The following is a 27,368-nucleotide window of genomic DNA, read 5'->3' as shown; positions in this document are numbered from 1 at the left end:
GGTGTCTGACAACGATTAAACGCATACGTAATGGCGTTGCGATGTTATTCGACATCAATACCGGAAAAATGTGGAATTTTCTATGATAACAGTGATCAGTTTACAATGACAGTTTTTTAGTGACAAAAGAATTCTGATTTTTTTTTACAGTTTGGAGTTTTATTTGAGAGGACGCTAATATTTTACTGTTTCCTGAAGTATCAGCTAGATGGAATTTGTAAAGAAAGAAAATAATCAAGCTTCGAATGACATATTTTCAAACTTCTGGTTCCACATAGAATAAAAACTTGAAAATATCGAAACAAATAGAATCCCACAATAATTAAGATTCGTATTATTCGATCTAAATCAATCGGCTCTGTCACCAAATAAAAGGACCTGCTACGTGAAACTTTCTCGATAACAGACACTGGCGTTTCATTATTTTCCAAAGTATCAAATAACCAGAATATCGCAAGAATTAGGGTTCGAATATCCTCTCTCAATTCCACTCGCAATCCTCCCAGTATTCCCTAATAAAAGTTCTCCCCGCTCGTGAAACTCGAGAACGCTTCTTTACGCCTCGATTCTATATAAACTCGTCGTGCTCGCAGGCGCCTTCCAAAAACACTCGCGTATCAACTTTCGATACCCCTTCTTTCACTTCCTAATAGGTCAAACGAAAACTTTCGCATTCCTTGCAGGCGTTGCACCTTCAATAAACACCAGCTATATTATCCAAGTCCCGTTTTCTCTCGAACTTTTAACGCTCAGATTCGTGAATTCAGGCGTTCGAACACGCCTAGGAGATTAAATACGCGATTAAACTGGCGTGATCATGGCTCGTTCCAACGAGTCGGTCCTCGATTATCTTGACGGGGTAATTAGATTATCGTTGGAGAAAGCCATTGAAGGGAAACGTCTGTCGCGATCGACGAAAACGACGATTGAAAAAGGGGTGGTGGGATTCGACTGTTCAAGTTTGTAAAGGTAGCACGTTTACAACCGATAATCGGCTTTTCTCGCGGACAAACGTCCTCGAAGATCGTCAAAGGAACTAATTTCCTCCCCCATCGAGAATAGGAGAATGCTAAGTGGAAGGTGTGTTCTTGCCCGCCTATTGGCGAACAATGATGCTGACCTGAGGATGGGAGAACGCTTTGTTCCGTGACTTTTTATGAGGGTTGCGAAGAAAGCGATAAATGGTTAATGAGAAAGGAGCTTTGGAAGGGTGGTAATATATTTTGGTTTCATTGCCAAAGCAAAGCGGTAATTGGTGGATTGATTTTGGTGGGAGACGAAACTCCAAATCGTTCCGATTGGTGCGGGTGCAGCTACAACTTTTCCCAAATTTCGAAGGAAAGGGAAAGCGCGGTAGTGCGCTAGTGGGAGAAAGAGCCCAAAGGTTACGGGACCTGATTCGAGGCAGGTAGGCTACCACTAGGATTCGTGGTGTCCCGCGGTGTCGAAAACCATAAAGAAAGGCTTTATGGCAAGGTGTTAACGAGCACGAAACTAGGATGCTCTAATCCATGTCGTGAACAACCTTATTGTGTCACTGAGCGTTAATCCTCTCAATTGTGACAATGCTTGAATGTCGAACAATGTTCTCATTAGGAGAAAAGGAATACTTTGGCAATCTGATGAAGCAGAAAAATATAATAGCATGTATATTCCGTCGGATGGACGGAACATTCTGTTAGGAGAAAGTTTGGAAAATGTGGAAAAATAACTTGGGGGCTAAGAAAATGTGATACAACTTTGAGAATTTTTGGGGGAAAAATCGTGAATGGAAATTAAATAATTTTTATTGCAGTTGAAAGATACATTCACGGAGTACGTGTTAATATTTTGTTTTATTAAAGTGTAATAGTAATTGTGGGAGATATCGCTACCGATAGGAGACAAGATTTTTGGGAATAAGGTAATACAGACTTTCCTCGAACGATTAGCTCTCTATTTCGAAGTGTAATATTGAGGAAAATGAAATGAACAGTTGCTACACAGGGTTGCTTGTACGAATATCCAGGCAAAATTTCAAGCAAATCTATCGATTAGTTCTCAAGGTATAGCGTCTATTATCCTAGAAGCAAAAACTCAAGAAAACCAATTCCGTTTTACCTCTCTAAATAAATACAAGTGAATCGAAACTCCTATTTCCTGCGATTCTCACAGCCTGAGACAATGAAAACCCGTAAAGGCACCGAAGCAAAGGCAAATCGTAATATCCTGAGTCGAATTTAATCCTCGACGGAATCTCGAGCACCCTATCAGAAGCTAAATAAGAATTCGATCGAACAGGAAGAGACAAGGAAATCAGAATACAATGACGACTTATAAATTTCTCCTTTTTCTTAGTCTCTGTGAAGTCTCGAGAACGAAATGGTTGAATCCTTCGGTTTAGTTCGAGATTAAACGAGTGGAATAATGCATTAAACTCGACGATGTCTCTCTCTCTTATTCTCTCTTTAGAAAATAGCACATAGTCGCGTGTTCGACGTTGACGCACGACAGCTTAAAAGTTAGACGATCTGTTCGTAAGATCGCACCTTCGAAGCCTTCGATTGTGAATCGGGTGGATAGATAAGGGGAAACCAGGGGTAGCATCGTTCTTCACAGGATGGCGACGAATTTCAGGGCCTGGATAACGGTTATCGTTGACGTAAAACATTTCCGTGTGGTAACAAAAGACGTATCTTATCGATACTTTTCCTTCCTTTATTTTCACGCTCTCGTGAGATATTTCGAGAATTTTTTGAAACTAAATATGATAAAGAAAAACAAGCACAGGGAAATTTCAGAAGAACGAACGATCTCTACTTTTATTTAAGATCGATTCCAATTTCTTCGATTTTAAAATTCCAATGGAAATCCAGGAGCAGACGATTTTGTATTATTATTAAAAAAACGTTTTCTCGTATCGCTCTCACTAGGGTTTTTATTGACGTACAGTTCTGGGATATCCTTTATATTTTTCTTGTGCATAATTCCCCGAGGGCTAGGGGGAAGAAAAGCAGAGGAGAAAGGAGAATTCGCGGTGGCGATGGGTGGTTAACTACCTACTGGATTCTATCAAAGATACCGGAGGGTAGTTCGAAGTGGCGTCTACGGTTAGGAATCGATGGCTAGGCGAAAAGTAACCGGAATGGGAATCGCAGTAGAAAATCCTCCAGAGATGGTGTCGTGTAGTAAAATAAAGGTAAATTAAGGGTCAGAGTTTGGAGAGGTCCTTCGAGAGGGAAGCGAGACGTTTTTTTGGTATCGATTAGACGTTGGATCATGCTGCTTTTCTTCAGAGCATTTCCAATAGTCATAGACGAGAATATTTTTATGATTTACCGACAATTTAACATGGCAGAAATGTGTGAATTTAAAAATTACAATTGAAATTGAAAAATAAAAGTCGGGAAATTAATACGAAATCGAATGTGCACATAATCTAACGTAGTACCAATTCTAACTGGAGAAACGTGGTGGGGGAAAAGACTCGGCGTGACCTTGGGCTATAACATCTTCGACGCTGGCTATAGAAAAGCGAGACTAATCAATGGATTCATTCTCTCACTCGTTGTCCCCTAGGAAAAATATACCAGCGAAAAACTTTCGGGATTTATTTATCTATAGGTCTTAATTATATTACGACCAATTATTATTATTCTCTATATTTTTCATTAACGTTAATACTATTGTAGTTTTTCTTTATATTTAATTATTGTACATAATTATCCCATGTATAAACAGGATATCATCGCGGTTAGAATTTGATCGGGGTCATAAATCCCGGCTACGCTGATGTTCTCGACGGTGTAGCGAGACGCTGGTTATTGTCAAGGACTTAATGACCCTAACCTAGTTGTAATGACTCTTGATTGTGTCCGAGATAATTTTAAGTTGACTCTCGAGTGAGTCCCTTGAATGCTTCGTGATTTGAATGCTATACTGATAACTTCTCGTTACTGTGTTACTCGTAACTGCGTTTTTCTTCGCGGTGTTACTTGTGTATCTAAGTATTGTCGCTTTCATTAGTTCTGATCGTTTGCGATTCGTCAGTTGTATGTGCGTTGGAATGGATGTCTGTGTTGTCATTAGTCACTGTAGCTTAAGAGTGGTCCTGGTTTAAGGTTCTTTCTGCGAGATCCAATTTGTTAACAAAAAATTCGATCCCCAAAAACGGTACTCTTTATGGCCAGAAAGGTTTTTCCAAGTCTGTTCGTCTTGTCTGTTCGTCTTGTCTGTTAACCGCGTGTTCGGTCCGGGTTAAAGACAATGCTCTGTTCGCGGCGCTGACTAGTGCAAGGGGTGTTCATGGCGGCCAAATGTGATTAACATGTTGTGGGATTTGGTTAATTACTCTTGTGTTTATTTGAATAAAAGTAGTCCCACGCGTCGCCGGTGCTGTCCACTTATAATCTTCCCTTTTATTATCCTCACCGCTGCTCCGATTCGCTCTCTTCCGGCTCGAAGCTACTTGTCTTCTTCCCACACACGCTCTTCTTCCTTTTCTCCAACGCACGCATCCACATACACACACGCCGCAATCGGCTTGACAACCCATGTTGTCTAAACATAACAAATGCGCCACGCACGATCGATTCTTCCTTTCCAGGCCATTCACACCAACTCTCTCGCGTTCACTCTTTCGTACCAAAACCCCTTGCAATATTTTATTGCGATAATCCACCAAATCGAGGCATCGCTGCGACCACGAGGTCGCAACACAAACAAACGAATGAAAAATGAAACTCCTATGAAAAATCCAAAATAAAAAAATGTCACATTTAACAGATCGTGCCTCTTTCAGAACACGGCGAAGCTGGTAGTATGGGAGGATAACGAGGCCGTATCGGAGATCATCACGGAGAAATCGCAACCGGTGGTACGCCGCTACAAGGTACCAGTTCCCGGTGGATTCGAGGCCCGAGTCAGATTACTGATTCCACCGAACGCAGATTTGTCAGGCGCAACCAAGTATCCCATGCTGATTTTCGTGTACGTATACATCATCCTCCTCCTTCTCGTATCAATCGTACGTGAAGTTATGCATTCAGAAGGCGATCGAAAATTGCGAGACTTCTCTCCTCCATGCGAATGAAAATCGCGAGACTTCTCTCCTCCATGCGAATGAAAATCGTTTAAAATCGAGCTTGATTTCCCCGGACGTGTGTACCTCCGTTCATTTGTCCGTTTCGTTGCTTTTCTCGCGACATGCAAATGCTAACTGTATGCGCCGGCATGAATGCCGCTTTAATGTCTTCAGAACGGATAGGAATTATTCGCGGCGAACTACAAGAGAAAAAAGCGGGAGGAGAATACGCGACGGTGTCACCCGCAAACGTGTCATTTATCAAAAACTTTTTGCCACCGTATATGCTGTCAAAATGTGTCACGAAATTCCGGAATATCCTCGTGAAATTCATTCGTTCGATTCTCGCATACATCTTTTGTTTTTTAACGAATTCTTGTACAGGTTCGTCTAGAATTAATCGAGGAATTTAAATTGAAAAGTAAACAGCTGAATTGGTTCTTCTTTTGAGAACAATCTCTCGTTGAATTTGTAGTTGGGTTAGTTGTTTCAAGAGGATGTAGGATGGAATCGGTCGAAAAAAAAAGCTAGGCGGAATTTAGAGTGAATTGTCATCAGTGGGATAATTGGCAAATTTGATCGAGTTCGATTCGATCTGGCGTGTACGTTCATTCGAGTTTCGGAAATTGGATTATAGAACGGAACTCGTTCGCGAACGGATTAGGTTGCGTATAAATAAAAACACCCGGCTAGATTGGATAATTGAATTAAAGGCGGGAAATTGAGTTAGGCATTCCTTGGTTTGTTCGAGTGGAATTGTTCTATAATTGCTCGAGCCACGCACCAGGTACGAGTACACTCATTGCAAATTTAGCAACGGTGATCTGTCTCGATAAATTCCATCATACGAAATTTATTAGCTCGGTGGAGGGGCGGAAATTAATAAAACAAGAAGAAGGATCAAAATACCAGATAAAGTGGATAATTCGTTTTAATAAAGATGGACAATGTAATCCCATCGCGATAAAATTATACGCTCGAAATATCAATCAGAGAATTAAATTTCACTTGTATGAACGAATATCGCGTTTCACTCCGTTAATACATTGAAAGTTAGGAATCATAGTAACATTATATGATATGTATTGTATGATATGACAGATTAAGCACATTTTACAAACATGCCCACACAGCTCCCCCGTTATATTATATTATCAACTAACTCAATTATTCAAAAGTACACAATTGACTTAATAATTTCAATAGTATTTGTACCTCACAGTAGTACCAAATTACAGTAGAATATCTATCAGTCTTACATTTCAGAATATCTTATTAGCAGAATGCTGGAATAATATCCAACCCAATCATTTACATATAAGTTCCAAAAACTTTTTCTATATGTTTCACAAAATTATGCTTGCATTTTTACAACAACCTGTACTTCACAACCCAAGTATATCCAACAAATCACTACATGCTACTGTTATTTCTTGACAAACTTATTCTTCCATCTCTGAATGAACCTATACTTCAGAACTCAAGTATATTCGATAAATCACTGCATGCAGCTACCACTTATTCATAAATTTATGCTTCTATTTCTGAAGCAAACTACACTACAAGCCAAGATTGCCTGGCCATTACACTGTACCACGCAGTAACGATCCTCCAACCGGTCGTTGTAATTTATTACCGATTCTGCTCTATAGATATGGCGGACCAGATTCGTATCAGGTCACGGAGAAGTTCAACGTCGACTGGGGCACGTACCTTGTAACGAACAAGAGCATCATTTACGCGACCATCGACGGTCGTGGCTCCGGTTTAATGGACAACGACATGCTGTTCGCCGGATATCGAAACCTAGGAACAGTCGAGATCGCCGATCAGATCAACGTAACCAGGTGAGCATCGAACGCGTTCGCCTATCCGCGTAGAAGAGAAGGAAAGAAGGAGGAAAAAAGGAGGGAACGTCTCGTTAGTTTGCATAGCGAACGATAACGATCGAACCTCACGAATTTTCGTTCTGTCGCACGTCGTAAGTACAAATGGAATTCTAATTTCGAATGTCGCGACACGAACGAGAACTTTAATTCGATCCACGGAAGTTCGGTAGGAGAAGACTCGTGTATTTTCGCCGTAAAATAAGATTGCAATTTCGTTATTTCGCTTAATGTACGGAGTGGAAGGAACGCGAACGTGTTCTAACTCTGTTTATGCTCTGGCTGACGGGCATGGTAACCTGTGTTCACTTCCGGAACTGAGTGTAAAAGGTGCAGAGATTAATCGAATTCTTCCGGTGGAAAAAGCCTGTTTGCACGTCGAACGAAATGGCTTTACATTTTTTGGTACAGTCTCTCGTTGCACTCAAGTGTTGTACAAGTGTTCTTTCGAAATTCGTCTCATTGCGAATATGCAATTTTTTAAAATTAAAAATTCGAGGTTTCACGGCCTGGTATCGCACACTTATCGTACAGTATCAGCGTGACAGTAATCGTTTTTCTTAAATGTCGCAGGAACATTCTCTTCTTCCGACTGTACATTTTATACGAGCAGAACGTAATTTGCTTTTTCCCATCGAGAAATATTGCCACGTTGTCGTTGAGTCGCTAACGAAAGTGGGAGGAGTGAAATGCAAATTGATTTTAATGCCATAGTTTCGTCGTGCGTTGTTGTTCAAGCTGACTTTGATCGCGTTGCTGGCCCTAATTTCGTTGTCCCACCACCCTTTTCCATCCCCTCCTCACCCGACGCTATTTACATGTAAAATGTCCCCCGGTGCAATTTATCGAGAACCGCTTCCGGACATTTTAAATGCAAAAAGACGTATCGCCCTTGTTATTCTATGCATTTTTAATGCTCGTACGTCAACAAAAGGCCGATTTACATTTACACGGCAGAGACGGGTAGTTGTTGCTTTTTTTTTTTCTGTATTTTTGCCACACGATATGGCGACCGATGTCGAGATAAGTCAATTTATGACGTATCTCTTCTGAAGCGTTACCTTTTTTTCTGAATTTCTCTCTGTTGCCCACGCGCTCGGTTGATTTATTCGATTGATGGAACGCGTTACGCGAATTTCACAGATGCTGTACAAATTTAAGGCCGTTTTACCAAGCCGGCCAAACAGTTGAACTGTGTGCATCTGGTTTGGTGCGTCAAAGCTGCTGCGATTTATTCTGCGGTACATTGCTGGTAAAAATTGAATATCTTAAGTGAAAATTTTGGGGTAGAGTTTAATTTTTATTTGTAATTCTAGCTTCTGTCTGCGGGTTCGAAGATTACGAAGTGCAAATCATGCGTCCTATTGTAATGTTTCTAAACTAATACAATTTTTTAAAAATTAGTTTAAAAATATTGAAAATTAAAATTTAAAATTTGTTTTACTAAATTAAGGTGGAAATGCGCAAAGGACAAAAATTAAGGATTAAATTAAGGTAAAAGTGTGTCGAAAAGCGCCAAGGACATAGCGTGAGAAAATATTCAAAGCGCCTATAGCTGCCACAGGCACAGTGCGAGGGCAGTATCGAAACATCCATCCATACAAAAATTACTATTATCATAAAATCGTTAGTAGCCGTGTGATTACTATTATTACCCTTGACTTGGAAGACTAACGATCGCGAAACAACGTTATACAGGGGACGTGGGGGAGAGTGAAAAAGGGAGTCTAGCCTCGCCGCGGCGCGGAACCGAAACCGCGACGCGTGCAAAATTAACGACACAGAAACGACAGCCTCGTTTTTCGTCTCTTGTTCTCGTTCCCACATTTTCGAGCCGCGAAATTCAAATATCCCTATTATTCTCTTGTACGCGCTTCCAACGATTGCGGTAGGGTTAATAGACAACACGATAGACGAGAAGAAAGAGCGTAGGAATCGAGAAATTGTCGATGAAGAAGACAACGGCGAATCTAATTATAGGGAAAGCCTTTCCGTCGTCGTGGCACCACTGACTTATCGGCAGTCGACGCGATAATCCGCTAATCCACCTAACAAACTCGCGCCACGTTCGAGGCGCCTTATTCCAACGAGTACGCGCGACTTTTTCCGTCGTTGATCGGCCCGGAATTACTTCTGGCTCCGTCTGAATTTATAGACTGATCCCTAGATGGGAGGATAGCCAGTGGATTTTCTTACAGCGCCGTTGCTACGAGCGGTGGAGCGGGATAAGTAGCAGAAGAGGAGATTAAGATGACAGATTCTTGGGTATTTTAGGGGAGAATTTGAATAGTTTCAATGGCTTGTGATGTGAGGTAGAGAGAATTAACACTTCTCTGCTGTCTGTCAGCCAGCAGAGAAGAAGATGTTAAACCGTGAAGGAACATAGGAAAACATTTGGCAGCCAAAGGGTTTATGGCTGGCAGTATCGAAAGTTTAAGGTCTATGCTTCCCATGAACCTTCACAGCGTTGGAGAAAGTTTCCTTCGATTTCTAATTATCACCACCCTCTCTGCTAGGGCTGTTACGAAAATCTGAATATTCGGTGTATTCGAATATTTGAACGATATTCTACACTCTATCCAATTTAAGAATAACCTCGCTTCGCGCATGGGACGTGCCTAAGGCAGGGCTAGAACGTCCAAACCCCCACGTGTAACCGCCTACGTTTTTCTCCGTCTTACCCTCTGCTACGCTCTCTATCTAACTGCGGGAACTGCGCAGAACGGACGAAAATCGGTCCTAGAGCGAGGTTATTCTTAAATTGGACAGAGTGTACTGGTATTCGTATATTCGAATAACATTCGAATGGTATCCTACTGGTATTCCAATGATATTCGAATGGCATTTGAATATTCGGATTTCAACTTGGAATAATTGAACTATTCGAATAATTAGGATAATTCGAATATTCTAGATGTTTGAATTCCTGAACGTGTCGAATATTTCGTACATTTCGGATATTCGAACGTGCCGCTTAATTAGCTTTAATATTGCTCTTATTATTAATGGGTAAGGTGGTGTCTGCAAAGCAGCAGCGAAGCCTCCGAAGTAAAAGAAATGAAATCGAAACAGAAGAAAAATCATCTTCGTCTGATCCGAATAAAACAAAGATCTACAAATTTCTCCGTGATATCTAAACCAACAATCCCCGTTGGTCTACTTCCGCTATACAAGAGCAACAAGAAGTGAAACAGCGACACGAAATAAATCGATCCAGTGTTCCTCTATCATCCCGAAAATCGCGCCCGAATCCTCCGCGAGTTATTGATTCTACGTTCGGTTATCTTCACTCAGGATCAACTGTTCACCGGAAGTGCGCGCGGAGAAGCGTTGTATTTCGAGGCGATTGCCAGATACTAGGGGTAGCGCCTCTGCTGGCCACCCGTGGTATCCACGTTGCAATGTTTTGCTGGCGCGTCGCAGCGCGTCCGGCCAGTAAAAAGCGAGTCGTGAAATTGGAAGTTGGCCAAGCGATTGCGGAATCGGCCAGCTCTCTTTAACCTTCGCCCTATTGCGCCGCTGTTGTCGAGCCTGCATCCCTGTCACCGTTCCTCACCTCCCTCCACTCGCCCTATCTCTCTCTCTCTTTCAACCCTTTTCGTTCCACCTCCGCTTCGCCTGATTTTCTCTTTTTTTTTTATGCAGCTCTTTCTTGCAACTCTTTTCGTTTTTTTTTTTTTGTACTCTTTTCAACGCTGTTTCTCTTCCTCGTGTTTCTTGTCACCTACTTTTTCCCACTCTCCGCTGCTGCATCCTTCTCTGTTTTTTATCCACGTTCTGCAATCTCCTCGCATCGCTCTTCCTCCGGTTTCCTCGCTTTTTTATTCCTACAGCCACGATCGCTATCAATTTCTCGCTATGTACTACCTCGTTCTCTGGAATGATGTCCCCGTGAAGGTTCTTCGTGAAAGTGGTCGATGCAGTTTCGTAAATAAAAGCAACTACTTTGTGAGTTACTTTGACGGTACCAATTGACCAGTCTCGCTGGAAATTTTGTGTTTGACGAAATCTGTGGCCACGATGGTAGCACAATGAATATTCGAGCGAAGGGATTCCTTTTATCATTGGAGAACTTGCGCTGGAGTCGAACTTCTCTTCTTATTTCGCGATTTAAATTAGATTTTAATTAATACCTACCCTGATAAAAGTTTTATTTCTGGTGACCTGGGAATCACCGATCTCCCATTCTATATTAAAAATGGTCTCGGTATCTTAAGGAAACTGCGTTTAAAATTTCATTAAAAACATTTCCAAAAGAAATGAATGTCCTCCACAAATTAATTAGAGAATCGCAAAAGAATCTCAATCACAATCTGACCTAACTCAGCGAAGAAAATTCACTCTTAAACTATACCATGGACCACCACAATTGACACGTGGAATTTCCCAAAGAAAAACCCGGCTAAATAGATATTCATCCCCACAAGCTAGCTTCGTTAGAAATTCCAAAAGAACCCGCGGAATTGGCATCATTAGTATCCCGTTCCTGACGCAGTTTCCCGATCCCCTTTCCCCTATTCGCAGTCTCGTTTTCTCGACAGTTTTTTTCCGGGTCTTTGTTCCGTCATCGAACTGGCAATATTGCCGCTTGCAAGCACGATCGGTGAATAACCGATCCTGTGACCGAGAGAGATAAATCTCCTCTAGTTCTTTTTTCCTTTTTTTATTGACCACCATTTCGAGAATCCATTTAGGGCTGGAACGAATGAATATTACGTCGTAATCGGTGAACGATGATTTGGACACGATGTCTAACACGCGCGAATGGCGGCCCTGGTTTCGTTTCGGAAACCGGAAGGAAGAGGACTCGTTCCTTTTTTTCACAATGGTTGTCCACGTAACGCGTTAAACGAGGCCGCGGATGTAATACAAGTTAAATTGAGATTTCGGAAATTTTCTTTCGTACGATTTTGTAACTTCAAATATCCTGAATGTAGAGTAGAGAATTACATTCGTGCAGATCTTTTGAAAATGTGGTATTTAATAAAGACAAAAGAGGAATAAGTAAAGTTAGTCTCCAAAAATTGCCAAGTAGCCCCTAGATGTTGAATATTTGATATTTAACCTTCTCGTGATGAAATCATTTTTCTCGAAAATTTCTTATTTATCTGCCGATCATCGCGTCTGTAATGAATACTGAATTGAGATCAAGTTTTGTTCTCGAGTACGCAAATGGGACACGTGTGTCCTGCTGGTCACGAAAGTGTTAAAGAGAATGAAGGAAAAGTTAGTAGAACAAGTAAGCATGGAAGATTGAAGTAAAATAAAATAAAGAAACAACAAGGATGTTAAAGAGGAAGAAATGAAAAGTGTGAAACAGAGGCCAGCACGAAGTTTACGAATTAACGAGGAATAGTAAAGTGCATGAAGGGGAAGATTGAAGGATAAGGTGTACTGTTTTAAGAGAGTACGAGATTAAGCAGGCACGGATTAGCGGTGAAGTGGTGCCTGTTAATAATGGCAGCAAATTGCAATTTATTATTATTGCATTTAAATGCATTACCCGTGGCAGAAATTTCCTGACGTTGGCACGCGTTATCCCATGGACCACTTTCTCTTCCCTTTGATCTGATGCCATCCTCAACACCTACCAGCAGCCTCGTCGAAGTTAATTAAACACAGAGCCACAAAGTGGCTGTCACAACCGCTCTGTGTCTCTACGTGTGCCGCGCGTCGTGAACAGTCGAGCAAACAGGACCAGTGATTATCTCGTCCTGATAAAAGAAACTGCCTCTCTGATCTGTTCCGGTGTTTTTAACCGGCAATTAACGCAACGTGAATAACACGAAAGGAGTGAGAAAAACGAGACAATAGACTGCTGCTTCTTTTTGCTTTCTGGGTTACATTTTAATTGTTCAGCTGTTCTTTTCGTCCAATTATTGTTATTATTTTAATGGAACAATCATTGTTCAAATTTGTATGTGTGCACTTGGCGCAGCGTGTGAATTATTACTTTTATCCTCGTTACCTTTGTTTTCGCAAAAACGTCATTTTCGTTCATTTTTGCGGTTCATGAAATGAAGAACGTAGTGTGCATTGTGATAAACGCTCGGTTTTTGTTCGTGCTGTGTTTCTACTCTTCCTCGTTTGCAGTACCGAAGAACTTTGTACGCAAAAGAAATCCGTCCAGTTTTATTGAATATTGTACCATAAAAGTACCGAATTTTCAATTTCTTTCGAATAGAATAATTACGCTAAAGCACTAAGAGGTCTCGGGAAACTCACAGAATGGCCAGAATCTGAATGTACAGCCAAGAACACGCGTTGTATACCATTTTCCAGTTACAATACGCGACTTCGAAATGGAAAGGGTAAAGGGCGCCGGTTTCTTCCAATTTCTGCAGCAGCCATTGTCTCCGGCGTCTCGCGTGTTCAATAATAATGGTTCCAGAGGGAACAGCGACCACAGACGTTGCCCATAGAAATAGTAGCACGGGCCCTCCCTGGACGGATTCCTTTTTTCCGTGAAATTTATTTAGCTCGTAAATCGGCCAGCCGACCTCCCTTCGATTCTACACATTCCCCTCTCTTAACAACGGAGCGTTGCTCCGATTTTCATTCTTCTCTCTACGGTCCTCGAACCGTCGATTTTTCAACGTGGAACCTGATTTTTCGAGCGACACGCGATCGCATTGTCTTCGATCGGTATGGTGTGTGTACCTTTGCAACGGACCTCTCGTAAATAGGGCCACGCTCCACTTCGCTCCGCGCGACTCTCGATCGATCTTATGCGCCTCTCTGTCGCCCTACTCGCGAAATGGACCAGTAGATTTCGAGGGTCTTCCAGAGAGTCGCAGGCTAAACAAAGGCAAAAGGTAATTGGAGCTGACAAGTTGATTCTAATAATAGAAGCAATGATAATGACGAGTTTTAACAAGTTTTTGAGAATGGTGCTATTTGATTGCAAGAAAGGGACTGTGTGAATTCATGGTATAAAATAAAATTGTAAGGCTTGGTGGTTTCTCGTGAAACCTTTTCTCGATCAAGTGGAGTTTTTCACTCTGAACTGGCGCACACGTCTTCCAGACTCTTTGATTTTTCTCTCTATTTCTCTCTCTGTTACTATTTTCCTATCGTTCTACGCAGACGTTCCTCGGAGACATTCCATCGCATCCATCCAAATCGCTGGATGGCCACGCACCCTGTTTTCACACGGTATTCTCGATCTCAAACACTCTTGTTTCGCGCCTCAAGTATTCTCGATTCAGACTAAGTACACACAGCAATTCTATCAAATTTCTATACTACAATTCTGTCTTATAAAATCTTCTGTGCTTTAACTGTATTTTTCTTCTTTTTTTTTTTATGTTTAGAGATTGATCCAATGAGCACCTAGATTTATATAGAATTTATGCACAGTTTATAAATTTCCGTACAAATTTGATGGACCCTCGAATTTCTACAGGGTTCTTTTATACAGTTTCTAAGTTTCTATGCAAATTTAACGATCTCTGCAATTCGCATAAATTTTCTAATATATTTTGTAAAATTGACTACACGTTAAGAACGAAATTTTTGAATTATATGGTTGGAATTAGACTTGAATAACCGTGTATCGTCATTTTTCAACGCATCCAACCAGCATGACTGAGTGGAATCGTTAGTTTACAGCGGCAAAGTAACTTCGAAGTTTAATCAAAGTTTCGAGAGTTTCCGCCCTTGTTCTCGATTGACGTATCGAGACCTACGACGACGAATGAACGAGGACGATCGCGGTGAGTTCCTAGGATCGGTTCGCGGAATGGTTTTTCCTTAATTAGGATCCACGGGATCCTCACGTTAGAGCAGCTGACTTCACTCGTACAGGAAATAGGTTGGAGGACGAATCGAGAATCGATTACCCTTAACTATGTAGAATGAAAATTCCTACCTCGAACATTCTAAAAAAAAGAAAAAACTGATGAAGTTTTCAAACTGTTTAAAGACTCCTTCCACTTCTTTTTTTTCTTTGAATTAAGAAGCTTACACCGCTAGTTAAAAGTTTAAAGAAAGATATTATTAGAAGTTTCTGAGAGAAAGAATAATTCTCAGAAAGACATTTTAGTCTTAACAATTCAATGCTTTCCACTGGGGTAAAGAATTTTATTATTAAAAAGAGTAAATGAAATAAAGATTAACACTTGTCCAAACCAGTCAAAATGACAGATTTCAAATTTCTTACTTTAAATTACAGAAATTATTAAGATGCTCTTAGCCAAGTGTATAGTGACTTTTTGTTGAATGAAGGAAATAATTATACACGCCAATTTATTTTCCATTAATCATTCTAAATTTCCAAGTTCCTTCTATATCTAAATATACCAAAATGCAAAAGAAAAATACTTAATTTTTCATGATATTTTATAATTGATTTCAAGAATGTTCTTTTAATATCCATACTAAAAACAGAAGTAAAGGAAACGAAGGTTAACTACAAGTAGCACTTCCAAAAGGTCTGTTCAAATTTTTTTGTTTGGCAATATGTAACGTTTGACTTTCGAACCTGCGTTTAAAACAATTCTCCTCCACTATTTGTCACCCCGCTTTTTTTTATTTCGTTTCTGTCGGTGGTTTCGATGGTTCATCGAAACAGCAGTTCCTCTCGAAAGGGTTAAACTAGACAGAGTGAGAAGTGCAATCGCGGCAAGTGCTAGCATCGAGGGCAAACATCAAGCGACAAGGGTTAACTTTGTTCTCGTCCCGCTGTTTTTTGGTTCCTGCAGTCCACTGTCCTTCCTGTTAGTTTGTTTCCACGTGTATTCTTTTCCTTTCTTTTTTTTAATTAAGGTTTGTTTCACGCGAACCGATACACAAACCCACTGAGCAAAGAGAGAGACAAAGGGAGGTAGGAATACGATAAATTGAAATTCAAGTCTCTCGAAAATAATCGAGCCGTCGTTTTTTCCGACGAACACGTCCTCTCCATCTCTCCTCGAGCATCCCGCTGAAATTTTTCACCCCTATCCAACCGCCGCCGGCATTGTAATCCCGCGTTTCAACGAAACAACCAATCGGAGAAGGGAAACTCGGTCTGAATTGATCCACCACGAAAAATTCTCTTTTAAACGACGGAAATCTTTAATTTCCTTTTTTCTTCGTTCGATCCTGTTGCATGAATCTCGATTTAATCGAACTGCCGGCCACAGTGGCGTGTAAAATAGCGCACCAATGTAATGGAATCGCAGAGAACAATAGATTGCTACCATTTTTTCTCTTCCACTATTTTTTTTTTTTTCATTTTAATCCTCGAGGATGTTTAACTAATTCTTTTGAGAGTTTAACAGCAGAAATTTAAAAAAATACTGGTTCGAATTTTAAATCTTGTGGAATCTCGATTTTGCACACTTGGGACATTTGAACACCGAGCTAGTACAGTACTAAAACACTGAATAGTCAGCGAAGAGAATGACAAGTGAAAAGGTTGATGGAAATAAAATTGCAAAACACCTAGCTACTCCCTCGATAAAATTGTTCCACGTCGATGGTGGAATTTTGTAGTATTTATAGCGGGATTTGTGAATAATAGAGAGGTTGGACAGTTTCCAAGGAGCAAATAACCGAATGGACAGATCCATCTCGAGGAAAGGCCGATTTTCGATTCTGGCCGTACATAGTCGCGAGAGATGCGAGAACTTTGATTTCACCAGCTAACCCAGATCCAATCGTGGCCAGAGTGACGCAGTGCGGTGAGAAGAGGGTACAGGGCGCGGCAGAACTTAAGATCCTGCCACGTGCGCGGGTCATAGTCCTTTGGGAGGTGGACGCGTGCTGTCCCTCTGATTTCCGGCGACGTGCCCACCTGCTTTTTGCACCCAGGGGTCGTGTGACGGTGTCAGGCCTACTTTGGAGGATAGACCGCGTTGTTGATTGGCGGCGAGGCATCCTAGTTGGAAACTAACGCAGCTGGGATTGTACTGTCTGCTCTGTACAAGATCTAGGCGAGGATTTTAGGATCTCTGTTCCGTGACACTTGGAATGGTACCTTGAATTAAGGAGTGAATAGAGCAGCTTTTGATAGAACTTTGAGTGGGAGCAAAAGGATTCTTCGACAGATTTTCATTTGGATTTTGGTAGCTTTTTAGGTTCGGTGTTTCCACGATAAAACATCGTATGTTTCTGACACTATCCTCAGAGCAGGTACCATCTTGCAAATTGAACAGATTTCGATGGAACTTTATTTTCAACATTTTCTTCTTTTGATTTCAGTAACATATTTAGATCCAGAATTCCTACAGACTATTGGCCAACGAATGGACGAATTAACTTGTCTTGCCCAGTTAATATTTAACCGAGTTTCTGGCACTTCGATCTTTGTTAGAACACTGTGTTCAAAGGTATTTTAATTCACCTACTGGAAAATTCACTTCTGTTAGTTATTCTGAGTTACCAATGCTCTATACGTAATTCAGAACTAACAAAGGCTCCAGGAAATCACGAGTTCCTCGCGTCATTTCCGTTCAACACAATGTTAAAACATTCAAAAAGCCAACAAAGGATTGGTTCTCATAATAGACTTACTCGCATAAAGCATCCTCTCGTAACAGACTTATTTCCTCCGAAACCTCGTTCGTACGTTGGTGCCCTAGATGGTCTCCTCTATCGAGAGAAGAAAAAACGTCTAAATGGCCATTAAGCTACGTGCCGTAAACGCTAGGATCAGCTTACCGTCGACTAACACACAAAGTGAGATCTTAAATTTGAGAACGATCCTCGGTTACCGGTAGAGGAGCTCATAAAAATCGTTCTTAAAGGATCGCCCCGGTGAAATAAATGTCGTTCACCGACCTAAGTGCTTGTCCGTCGAATGCATAATGCATTCGAGTCTGAGTCGTTGATGTTAGATGCTGGATGAAGATGAATCTCGCGGAAGTGAAAAGGGAAAGGACCACGATACTCATCTCTGTTGCTCATTGAAAAATAGATACACCCTATCTCGGGTGTCTGTTTTCATTTCTAGTGCTTGTAGAAGACGTGCTCGATTATTCATCTATTCTTCGTGGGTAAATCTTCCCCTGAAGAATTTAAAGGAGGTTTAAACCATAAAGAGGATGATGACGAAGAGATTATATTGGGGGATTTATCGAGGGAACTTTGATGAAAATTTATGGGTAGACTTAGAACGGATAGATAGATACAAAAGTCGGGGAATAATGGCGGAAGTGTAACGTCCTCAAGAATAGAGAATTTCTTGGGATCCGAGCACCAAGTATAGCGACTTTCGATGATTTCTCTTGTTTTACAGTGCAGACTAATTTATTACCATCTGCGCTTAGCTATGGGTAGATATAGAACGTATAAATAGATGGACAGATCGAGGAATAATGGCGGAAGTGTCTCGAAGTATGAAAGATTGCTAAAGATCAGAGCTCAAAGTACAGGAACTTTCGATGATTTATCTTGTTCTACTTATCCTTCCTTGTCAAGAATAAGAATATAATTGTAATCTAATTATCCGAAAGATTGTTATATCCAGTGTGATTTGTCTGAGTAATACTTGAGTATCTCGAAAAATGTGGATGACACGGGCAAATATTTGAGACAAAAATTGTAGGGTACCAGCGGACACGTGTGGTGTCTATATTTATTTTACTTTACGAAGGTTACGGTTAAATTTTTAAATGGAACCTATACTTTAAATTACAGATTCTTGTAGCTCACGTTAAAATGTTTTCAAAACACCACTTACACCCGCATTTTGCACTGGTCAATGTCGAGATATGAAATTTCAAATCTGACGTGCCGCCCGGCATTAGTGTTACCTGATGTACACCGCGGGAAGGCTGCTAGGTCGGACTTTGTAAAAAGAACCGTGCGTGTCGGGGTAGTGTGTGTGAAAACACTGCTACTAAATTCTCACTTTTCCTTCAATGTACAGCTTTCCATCCTTCTTAAAACTTTTCGCTCTACATTTTCCAGCATTTCTGGTGTAATTATTTCACATGTGTTTGTGATCCTTCTTTGCAGTTCATCTGTTGTGTTGTGTACTGAACGCTATTTGTTTCAAATATTTCCAGAGAAAAAAATCGTACGCGGATAAATCTGGCGATCTTGGAGCCACGTTACTGGACCACTACGTCCAATCCAATGTTACGGAAGCATTAGGACAAACTGTCTCGTGTCATTGCACGGTCAATTTGTGTTTACGCAGTCACCGAAATTCTACACGAGCTTTTGGAAATTAGCTGCGGCGTGGACCGCAGTTTTGAAAACGTTTAACGTCAGCTGCAAGAATATGTAATAAAAAATATAGGTTCCCGTTTGAAAATTTAATCGTAACCTTCGTAGGGCTTTTCAAGGTCACCGCAAGGTCAAACAAATGTAGGCATCATATGTGCCCCTTGGCACTCTACAATTCTTGTCTCAGGTATATATTTCCGTGTCATCCATATTTTTCGAGATATTCAACTGTTCTCAGACAAATCACACGCATTGTATTTTAATAGTGGAATAATTTCAAGCACTGAAATGATCATTTCCTTAACGAACGATTTTCCCGTCGATTGCAGGTACTTACAAGACACGCTTCCGTTCATCGACCGCGGCAGGACAGCGATATGGGGTTGGAGTTATGGTGGATACGCGACGGGCATGACGCTCGCCATGGATTATCACGGTGTCTTCAAGTGTGGCATGTCGGTGGCACCTGTAACAGATTGGGCTCTTTACGGTACGTCTGCGGGAGATAATATTTTCATCCGTTTAACGTCGCGTATACTTCATCTTTATCGTATGCTACTTTTCTTCATTAAATATTGGATATCCCCTTCTCTTATCCTACTTCATTCACTTTATCGACCTTACATTTATTTTTTCTTTTTTTTCATAACTCAGTACTTATCTTCTTCAATCAGTTTATATAGGATGAACTATATAACGTAATTATTTTTTATCGGTAGCGAATCGATCGAAATTTTCTTTTTTTTTTTTTTTACATAATATGCTTCAAAGGGGCCTTCGAGATGATTATACCTTTTCTGTCACCCTAATAGTAAACGAAATCTGCTAGATTAGAATTAATTCACGGAAATTTTGCATTTCCGTTTTTGTTTCTATAATAATCAAGTTCTACTCAAGTTCTAGAAGATCGTGTACTAAATTATTCTTAATATCAATTCTATTTTGCTAAGTTTCTTTTATATTTTCAGACGATTATAACCATTCATTTTCCAAACAAATAAGTAAGCAAATAAATATTAGGTTGCATTAGCGACACTCCTGGTCGTTAAGCCTCCCACACCAGCAAACTCTGGTATCGAGCTAGAATCAGTTCCTATTTGAACTGTAAACCCACTAAACCTTCTGTTCCACCCTGTGGAGTGTGCCGTGTTAGTCGAGTGTTCATATCCAATCAGCGAATGGACCGTGTTTAAACCTTCTCAAATATAATTCCCAGTTGAGTTTAACCCTATAAATCAACTTGGCATCGAAATAATTTCAATCTATCGTTCAGATAATACAAATGAAAATTAGCACTACGCGTTAAATCACTGATATAATTAAACTATATATATGAACATTAAAAGAAGTGGTAAAAATTCATGGAAAATCGTGCCGAAGGACAATAGAGGCGAACAAATCGAGCGAAATGCAATATCTAACGATGATTTGCACGCTAGAGTGTAAGTACCGTTACGAAGGAAGGCAACTAAGCAGAAGGGAAAAACGAGAAGTTCGACTTGTCGACGGTTCGTTTCAACCTCGATCGATTCAATTATTGAAAGGGGGTCCTGTCGCAGCCAACTAGCGCTCGCGTTTCGAGATATCAGATTTATTTCCAGGACTCGAGAAGTCATCGTTCGGGACGAGTATTCGGGATCCTCTTCCTCCTCGATGCACATTTTCAACGCGACGATTCTAACCCCTTCTTTCCTTCCTGTTCCCCCTACTTCCGAGATGGAGATGTCTCTCCAGAGATATCGATTATAGATTATGTCATTCTTGTTTCTTTCTCGTACAATTTTTTTTAGTTTTCCTTAGACGGTGTTATTCACAGAATTGTCATTTTTGATTTATTTCCAAGTGAACATCGTAGAGTTATTCCGTTCTTCAGTTACAAACCGTGCCTTTTTTTCGTCGAATTCGTTATATCAATTTCTGTTATTCAAATTTTAGATGAAAATTCAAGAGCAATTACGACAAACTAATTTCAATAATTCGCTATTGCTGACTGTTTGAAATGATCTTATTAATAGTATCGGCGCGGTAAATATTGAGAGGTGAGAATGATAATGTAATTGGTCGAATCGTGTTAATTAACGCGTCCCAGATAATTAAAGGTTATTAACTGGACAATATTTAAGCCGCATTACCTCGGCAGAGCGCGTTTAGCCTGACAAAAGGTATTCGCAACTTATTCACGCGGAAATTCAATTTTTCTACGCAAATTCTTTCACCGGAAAAATTACAAAGGGAATAATTTTCAAAATTAAATTCCACGGCGAAATCGAATGGAGAAACAGTTTGAACCGGAAACGACGAGCGGTTCCTCTGGAAACGCGAAGCTGGAAAGAAAATGACGGCGCGGCCTATAAATCATCGAGCGCAAAGGTTTTATTAAAACCGACCCATTCATGTGGCTTTACGTGAAATGATTCGATCATTTTTCACACGTTCCCGCCTCGTATACTTCCTCTCGCCGCGTAATTTCTTCGGCTTTCCAACCTTTTTTCCCCGTCACTAGCACGCTTGCAGGCTATTGTTACGCCTCGGCGCTTAATATACGCGGCCGTGTATACGGTCGTCGCGTTATAGGCGCCGAGCAATTTTCAGACAGCCTAGCGGATTAATTAAGTGGCGTGCCGGTTGTAATTCACCAGGCGCGATTATGCGCAAAGCGTACCGTTTCGTTTGTTGCGCGGAAAGACTCTTTTCTTCCGTCGGGATCTTCGTCTGGAGACGTTTAATTAAATTGGTCGACGACTTTTAGAACTCTCATTATTACACTACTTTTTTTTTCTCCTTTTTTCGGTGTTAAAAATTCTCGATTGGAATTGAGATCCGAGGTAATGGAAACGTTGCGAGGAAGAAACTTTCGTTAGTATTCGGAATAAAAAGAAAATTATCGATGAAAGGAATAAAACAACAATGAAAGGAAATTTCATATTTGATTTCAAATTTCGAAGTCCATGGTCATTTTAAAGTCATGTTATTATGCACGCTTAAATGCACATCCATGTCTGTTACAACAAGTAGAAAGAGTGACCTTTTCAAAAAAAATTATCAATTTACCATATATAACAAACTTTTCCTTCCATCCTATTCACCCTTTGAAACCATTTAAATCACGTATAAAAATTGTCTCGTGCCACCATAGCTAGAGAAGATAATTAGGTGCCCTGTTTTACGTGGTCCACCCGGTGTGTATGTTATTGTTCCTCAAAGTATTGAGCGAAAAACCCCTCTATCCATGCAAAACCAAATCATGAATGAAAAATGGCAAAATAAAATGTGTAGATTTGGAATATTGAAAATTGGAAGAATAAAAGATAGAAAGAAGTTCGATAATAGATGGAAATTACACACAGATTCGATCTACACGGAACGGTTCATGGGGCTGCCGAGAATGGAGGACAATCTGCACGGCTACGAGCAAGGCCAACTGCTGAACAAAGTGGATAACATTAAAACGAAGATGTACTACCTGATCCATGGAACCTTAGACGACAACGTGCACTATCAGCAATCTTTGTTGCTTGCCAAGGTTCTCGAGCAGAAGGACATCCTGTTTCGGCAACAGGTACGTCGTTAAAACAACCTTAGAAATCGATGTACTTCAAACCGCTACTTTTTTTCCGCTCGTCTTCCCTTTTATCTACGCGTCTAGCAGCGGTGTTTAACGTTCGCGATTAACATTTACAAAGAGCGTGGAAAAAAAAAGCAGTTTACTCCGCGCGTGTAAATTCTATTGCCCCCAATTTAAGTTTCTTCGTAACGCGTTTTTTTTCGTTTAAATGACTACCGCGCGCCCGACGCTTTCGCTCGCGATTACTACCGCCATTTTGTTCTTTTTAATCACCGACACCCCGTAAAAAATAAATACCGCAAAAAAAAAAATTTAATTTTCTTATTTTACAGACCTACACAGACGAGGATCACGGAATCGCTCAGTCTCGAGCACATCTCTACCACTCGTTGGAGAACTTCTTGGACGAGTGCTATGAAACCTCATGATCGCAACGTTTAGGAAGAAAGACAATCTAAATCCTCTGCGTCACCTGCCTCACATTCCACTTGTAAATACCTTACCACGTGTACATACTCGATGTACAATATGTAATATGAAGCGTTACGGTAAATAATTTGAAAGAGAAACTAACACGTACAGTCGATTCGATGATTATCAGTAGTGGGGGAACTTCTATACTGTACTCAAGATGGAAACAGTTTTCCTTTTGCGAAATGCGTACAATGATAATCGTGCCAAGAATGGGGAATTTTATAGATCATTCGAGTCGAGTGTACCTCTCGATTGTTAAGAGACACAGAATTGGTCCGAGGAATTTTTTAAATCTATTTTTTCGAAGTGACCAGTTCATCGAAGGCCTAATGGTCTCGAGACAAGAAAATTTCTAGCCCCTTATAAATAAATACATCTAACGAATGACAGAGTAACGAAACGTTTCACATCCTGTGAAACGCCCTGTAGAAGCGAGTTGCGCGATGCAAGTGTGGTACAACAAACAACGGTAGCTCAAAGATAAGACGAATGTTTAATTTTTTTTCTGTGAAATATATTGTATTGTTAACGAACGAATGTTATTAACTATTGTAGCGACGAGAATTCGTATGTTTAATTACGAATTTACGAGACATGTTCCTCTTTCGTTTCAAGCGTTACATGGGAGGCAAGTGAGAATCAGATTTGAGAGAAAAACGATGGTTATACTCTGTGAGGAGTGCTTATGAGAAAATATAATATCCAGCTCGGATATGCTTCTTTCTAAGAGAAAAAACGCTGAAAAAATGTGTGCAGCGATATTGTTGACGAATATTCGATATATTATTCTTTTTTTTAATTTAGAAATTTTTAATTTTGGTGGTGGTACTTAGCAACATGTGTTATAATTAACAGTTAACATGTTGTTTCGCTTTTCATATTTTTATTAACAAAACGTGATGCAAGCTGCAAGTATTACACACATTTTTCATTATGAAAATTATAATTTTACGTGAGAAATATGTAACCGTGTAACGGTAGATGGCGTGAACTAATGTAATCGCTGAATAATATTATTTAAACGTAATGATAAATTCCTTTTTGTTTGTTTTATCAATGTTAGGATAAAGAAGCCTTTTTAACACTATCATAGTTTAAGATTTCCATCGTGTATATAATTAAGTTGTTGGACTGGTTGTTAAAAATTCCTCGATATACGATAGCACATCTATTTCTCTTTACTATTAAAAAGAAAACTACAAACATAATAGTTATATTTAAGTCTATCCCATAGCCTAAGCGACATACTAATGGACTGTTTAAATACAAGAATTTTATAATGAAAGGACCACTGTAACGGTTTTGAAGATGGATCAATAGGAACCTCTTAAACTAAATGTTAACTTTTATTCCAACATATTGTACAAAATATTTAATCAAATATATATACAATTAAAAATACATTACTGAAGAAAAATAATATCCAACCACATGTAATTAGGAGGAAAATATAACAATGATTCAGCGGTATTACAAAATTATTATTATCATTATTATGATTACTATTACCATTTCACTGATATTTGTTAACTGTATCATGAATAAAGCTCTATGTTTTATTAACACAGAGTGTTCATGTTTTGAAGATCATCCTGGATCAGTTGACTAAGTTGTAGTATATTTAATGCTTGAAATGCAATAAATGAATACGTGTTATGAATTCTCTGTTTCTTTGAATCTAAAAAAAAAATACAAAAAATTTGTCAATAATCCTCTTCTCCTGAAATAATTTTTGTATTTTATAATTCCAACATCCATTGTTGAAAAAAACATACTTGCACTTAGTACATGTATAAAAAACTGTTTGTCCTTCATCCGCAGACCTCAATTGTAAAGTAGCATATGACATTTTATCATTTTGGCATTGAGGGCATTTTCTTTCAACAATTGGACCCTCTGCTTCTTCCTTCTTGTTATCCTTTTGTTTCGTGGAACCATAAACATTTTTTGTGTTGAAATGAATTGTATACGACATTGCCAAATCTCCAAAAGCTGAGGTTATGGTTGTTTGAAAACATTTCGTTTAATACAACAAATTATTTACTTTTTATGTTATAAAAGGGGGTGAATTTATACCATATCGACAATACATGAAATAGTTCGATAAAAATACAAATTTAATAATAACCTTCGGGGCCCCAAATTCTTTTACAAGCGTAACATGTTACACCTCCAGTATCGCCCAACAATGGCAGAATTGATCCACAGTCCGAGCAAAAACCAGGCGTGCTTATAAAACAAGCAGTAGTTTTATTTCTTTCCATTTTAGATTGAGAAAACATAAATTACAATAAGAAACAACGACACAATCAAAAATTATAACGCACGTGAACTGAGGAAAACAAATTGTACTACGATCACGGAAAGTTGAATAATAGTATGAACAGTCACACCTAAATTTTGCACAGCTAATAATCATGCTTTTCTATACACTTTTGTAAGATTATGCATACACATTTCCTAACAATAACGTTTTAATTAAGAATATTTAAATTAATGAAATTGAAATTAATAATATTAAAATAGATAACCGTTCATATAATAGACAATATATTCTCCATAGATTGAACGCTTCTAAAACTTCATTTTTTACGCTTACCTTTAGATATAAAATATATTGTTTAATATAAAAATGCGCGTAAATCATGGAAATATTAAATGATATTTCATCGAGTACGTTTCCTAGTATCTACATTCTCAATGGTTATTACATGGAAACTGTCCCTAACGTTCAATATAGATATATGCCACGCGGCGTTTCTGCGCGTGTATGTTTTGCTCGTTTGCTCGTTCAGAATTGGCAAAATGGACGATATAGCAATCCGGGTGTCTGATCATGTTTTAGAAGTGATTTTTTCTTATTTAGATCTGCACACACTGAGAAATTGCTCGCTAGTGTGCAAGCGATGGAACTGCTTTCTAAACGATGAGAACAGTGACGCGTGGAGGATGCACTGCATCAAAAAACTAGCACAAGAGGCGCTTAGTTCCGATTTATTGTCATCGGTGCCTACATACAAATCGAAGCTCCGTGCGTTTTATTACGCGTGGAATCCCAATGACTGTTCCCGTAATATTTACATTAAACCCAATGGATTTACCATGCACAGGTAGAACCTTGGATTCTGTCATTAACGCGTGTTACTTCGTGGTTTGCGCTCTCTTTCCAATCCCGATTCACGCGATGTCAAATTTTCTCTGTTCGCTGACCGATGGATTCAAATAATTTTAGATGTTTCACTGCTAACAACTATGAATAATATAAAAAGACCATAATAATATTTCTTAATAATATCATTGAATTTTGAAAATATTGAAACCGGCGATGTTGAGTGTGCTTTTATGTTATAAGTGTGAAATGAGTTCTTGAATCCTTACTACTTGAGTTATAGGCATCCAGTTGCTCAAACCACAGATGCCTGTAGAGGTAAAATTGGCTTTCGGCACGGTCGGCATGCCTGGGAAGTTATTTGGGAAGGACCTTTGGGTACAGTAGCAGTAATAGGCATAGCTACAAGGGAAGCACCTCTCTTAGACCATGGATATGTAGCATTAGTGGGCTCTAATAAACATTCATGGGGCTGGAACCTTGTGGATAATCATTTATTACACAATGGAAATGTGCAAGGGAATTATCCTTTACTTAATAATGCTCCAAAATATCAGGTATGTTGTACTTTTTATAGTAAACCACAGAATTTGGCAGAAAAACATACCCTAAGGTACAAAATTTTATAATTAACAGGTTGGGGAAAGAATTAGGGTAATATTAGATTGTGATGATAACACATTATCTTTTGAAAGAAATGATGAATTTTTGGGAGTGGCATTTAGAGGTATTGTATCTCAGTGTTTTGCTAGCTAAAAGTAGATTTTTAATGGAAGTATTTCTTTGGCATTAATGAGAGAATTAAATACATAGGGTTGCCAGATAAAAGATTGTACCCATCTGTATCTGCTGTATATGGAAATACAGAGGTATCTATGGTGTACTTAGGACCACCTCTAGATGGCTAACACTTTACTTCTAGTAGAGACATATCTCCAGAGGCTTGTTCAAGGCTGTATAATGAAATACCGATGCAAAATTTTCTCATGCATCATACCAAAATTGTCTACTATGAAGTAGAACATGCACACTAATGAACTGTATGATAATATTTAAGAAGGATGTGTGCCTGTTCGTTCAGTCAATAACATTGTAAATAGTACTAGCATTCCATTT

The 27,368-nt window shown here is 39.5% G+C and overlaps 3 protein-coding genes across 4 annotated transcripts in view; 2 read left to right on the top strand and 1 right to left on the bottom strand.

The window, feature by feature from the left end:
• Positions 1-23,770, top strand: part of LOC108572313 (venom dipeptidyl peptidase 4-like) — a 321,177-nt gene extending 297,407 nt beyond the window's left edge. For both annotated transcript variants that reach the window (XM_017934526.1, XM_017934525.1), the window contains 5 exons: positions 4,781-4,968; positions 6,715-6,909; positions 19,434-19,594; positions 22,452-22,663; positions 23,002-23,770. In XM_017934526.1, coding sequence (XP_017790015.1) covers positions 4,781-4,968; positions 6,715-6,909; positions 19,434-19,594; positions 22,452-22,663; positions 23,002-23,097 — 852 coding nt within the window. In that variant the 3' untranslated portion in view covers positions 23,098-23,770. The remainder of the gene's footprint in view (positions 1-4,780; positions 4,969-6,714; positions 6,910-19,433; positions 19,595-22,451; positions 22,664-23,001) is intronic.
• Positions 23,771-24,697: 927 nt separating this feature from the next.
• LOC108572445 (DNA-directed RNA polymerase I subunit RPA12) lies at positions 24,698-25,485 on the bottom strand. The gene is made up of 3 exons (XM_017934684.1): positions 25,272-25,485; positions 24,919-25,135; positions 24,698-24,821 (listed from the first exon to the last, which is right to left on the bottom strand). The coding sequence occupies exons 1-3, from the start codon at positions 25,423-25,425 to the stop codon at positions 24,797-24,799; spliced, it is 396 nt and encodes a 131-aa protein (XP_017790173.1). The 5' UTR covers positions 25,426-25,485; the 3' UTR covers positions 24,698-24,796.
• Positions 25,486-25,948: 463 nt separating this feature from the next.
• On the top strand, positions 25,949-27,160 carry LOC108572459 (F-box/SPRY domain-containing protein 1). Its single transcript, XM_017934699.1, has 4 exons — positions 25,949-26,253; positions 26,536-26,809; positions 26,889-26,979; positions 27,066-27,160. The coding sequence occupies exons 1-4, from the start codon at positions 25,949-25,951 to the stop codon at positions 27,158-27,160; spliced, it is 765 nt and encodes a 254-aa protein (XP_017790188.1).
• The last annotated feature ends 208 nt before the right edge of the window (positions 27,161-27,368 follow it).

Source organism: Habropoda laboriosa, unplaced genomic scaffold, assembly GCF_001263275.1.
Source record: "Habropoda laboriosa isolate 0110345459 unplaced genomic scaffold, ASM126327v1 scaffold65, whole genome shotgun sequence".
Classification (NCBI taxonomy): Eukaryota; Metazoa; Arthropoda; class Insecta; order Hymenoptera; family Apidae; genus Habropoda; species Habropoda laboriosa.
Note: the sequence above shows the minus strand (reverse complement) of the source record. Positions and strands in the feature narration are given on the sequence as shown.